Below are 2,652 nucleotides of genomic sequence, written 5' to 3'. Positions count from 1 at the left end.
CTATAAGAAAATAAAGAAGTCTGAGCAAATAGGTGATGCTATTCATTGTATTTATTTTTAGATCACCAAATAGCTCACCAGTGGTAAATAGTCTTGTACTACAAGATCAATGCTTGGCTCTTTGTCCCCCGTTAAGCATGGTTTGAGTGGAGACAGCTTCCCAGACATGCTACGAATCTTCTTCTTTCCCACACTTATCCTGCACATGTGTAAAATAGATTTTAATTCATAAAATAGGCAGTTCTGCAATAACCTTGACAAACAAGACCAATTGTTACCTAGAGCTCAAGGACGCATCCGAAGACTTCTGTGAGCCAAAAGAGTTGGAAAATTGTCCTGAAATATAGAACTATGTTAATAACTGGATATTTTAAATCAGAGTGATTTGTAAGTTTGTTTTTTTTTTCTTGCCTTACAACATAACATATGTCTATACTTACCTGCTCTGTGCAATAGAATTGGATAGAGAAGCTGCAAACCTCTTCTTCTCGGGCCCCCTGCCCGAGGTCCTGGCCCCTCCTTTGTCAAATGCTCCCACAGGAAGCTGCTTGCCATGGGGGCACTTGTGCATGCTGGTTCCTGAGCCCCACTGCTGCATCCATTGACACAGACAGTGGAACTTGGCCCTGCCCCCTATCGCTGGTTTTGATTGACAGCACTGGGAGCCCCAGCAGAGCCAGAAAAGAGCTGCATGGCGCTGGCTCGAATGAGTGCTCAGATAAGTAAAGGAGGGGGTGGATGCTAATGCTTAAACATTTTACTACTTTTTTTTTTTTTTTCCCCCCCCACCATTTATACTTAAGCAGATGCAGCATCGGTCCCCCTGCCAGATGATCACATGACCGCTGAAGTCTCACAGCCGCTCTGAGCAGAGAGCGGGACGGTCAGTTACTGCTGAATGCTCAGCCCGTCCTGCGCTCACTGGAGTGGCAGGCTGTGGAGGAGGAGAGAGGGGCTGGCTCAGGCTCTCAGCTTGCTGAGAGGTTGAGCAGAGTACTGCTCTAGACTCGGGTGGATCTCTACTTTGAAGTTGAGATCTTTCCCCAGCGTGGACTGGCTGAGTGACTTCAGTCCACTGAAAACAGGTTATAGGAGTGCAGAACAAACGGCACTCCTGTGAGCTACAGGGGAAGTACAGACAAAAAGCTTTGGCTATACTTTTCCTTGAGAAAAACCTAAGCGATATGTTTGTAATAATTAATCATGCCAATTTCATGTTGTATGAAAAGTTATACATTATGCATGTAATCCTCAATGTCACTTGCATTCACTCCAAAATATCTTATGTTGGCAGGGGGGAGCTATTAATATCCCTGAAGCCAAGCTCACAATCACACCTGTGTTTTAGGCATGATGCATTAAAGAGAAAAAAAAAAAAAATACCCTGCATCTTTGATGTGATTTTATAAAACCAGTAATGCCCTAAACTATTAGCTGGCACTACCTGGGCTCTTGCACTAAATACAGGTTAGAATGGAAAGAACTAATTTAACGAACCAGACCCAATTTGAGCATGCTGCATTGAAGAAGTAGTGAAACATCTTTTGGGAAATGTACAGAGCCTCGAAAAAGTATTCATACCCCTTGAAATTTTCCACATTATGTCATGTTACAACCAAAAACAAATGTATTTTATGTGATAGACCAACACAAAAGTGGTACATAATTAAGTGGAAGTAAAATTTATGGTTTTCAAATTTTTTTACTAATATCTGAAAAGTGTGGCGTGCATTTTATATTCGGCCCTCCTGAGTCAATACTTTGTAGAACCACCTTTCGCTGCAAGTCTTTTTGGGGATGTCTCTACCAGCTGTGCACATCTAGGAGCGTGACATTTTTGCCTATTCTTTGCAAAATAGCTCAAGCTCTGTCAGGTTCGATGGAGAGCATCAGTGAACAGCAATTTAAGTCTTGCCACAGATTCTCAATTAGAATGGCCCAGTCAAAGTCCAGATTTAAATCCAACACATGAATATGCTTGGACCTAAACCATTCCATTGTAGCTCTGGCTGTATGTTTAGGGTCGTTGTCCTGCTGGAAGGTGAACCTCTGCCCCAGTCTCAAGTCTTTTGCAGACATAACAGGTTTTCTTCTAAGATTGCCCTGTATTTGGCTCCATCCATCTTCCCATCAACTCTGACAAGCATCCCCACAACATGATGCGGTCACCACCATGTTTCATGGTGGGTTCAGGGTAATGTGCAATGTCAGTTTTCCATCACACATGTCCCCCACATCGCTTCTCACAAACAGGACTTCTTTTGTCTCTTTCAACAATGGCTTTCTTCTTGCCACTCTTCCATAAAGGTCATATTTGTGGAGTGCACGACTAATAGTGGTCCTGTGTACAGATTCTCCCACCTGAGCTGTGGATCGCTCCAGAGTTACCATGGGCCTCTTTGCTGCTTCTCTGATTAATGCTCTCCTTGCCCAGCCTGTCTGTATAGGTGGATGGCTATGTCTTGGTAGGTGTGTAGTTGTGCCATACGCTTTCCATTTTCGAAAGTTGGATTGAATAGTGCTCTGTGAGACGTTCAAAGCTTATATTTTCTTTATAACCTAACCCTGCTTTAAAGTTCTCCACAACTTTATCCCTGACCTGTTTGCTGTGTTCCTTGGCCTTTATGATGCTGTTTGTTCACTAGACAAACC

The 2,652-nt window shown here is 43.2% G+C and overlaps 1 protein-coding gene across 5 annotated transcripts in view; it reads right to left on the bottom strand.

Annotated features, from left to right (window-relative positions):
- VWA5B2 (von Willebrand factor A domain containing 5B2) overlaps positions 1 to 2,652 on the bottom strand; it is a 58,734-nt gene that overhangs the window by 1,498 nt on the left and 54,584 nt on the right. For all 5 annotated transcript variants that reach the window (XM_089685483.1, XM_089685486.1, XM_089685484.1 and 2 more), the window contains 2 exons: positions 279 to 336; positions 79 to 199 (listed from right to left, as the gene is read on the bottom strand). In XM_089685483.1, the coding sequence (XP_089541609.1) occupies positions 79 to 199; positions 279 to 336 (179 nt within the window). The remainder of the gene's footprint in view (positions 1 to 78; positions 200 to 278; positions 337 to 2,652) is intronic.

The sequence above is a fragment of the Staurois parvus genome, unplaced genomic scaffold (genome assembly GCF_062004578.1).
Source record: "Staurois parvus isolate SC_StPar_1 unplaced genomic scaffold, SC_StPar_1.0 ptg000376l, whole genome shotgun sequence".
Classification (NCBI taxonomy): domain Eukaryota; kingdom Metazoa; phylum Chordata; class Amphibia; order Anura; family Ranidae; genus Staurois; species Staurois parvus.
The sequence above is the reverse complement of the archived record's forward strand: the minus strand, read 5'-3'. Positions and strand labels throughout refer to the sequence as shown.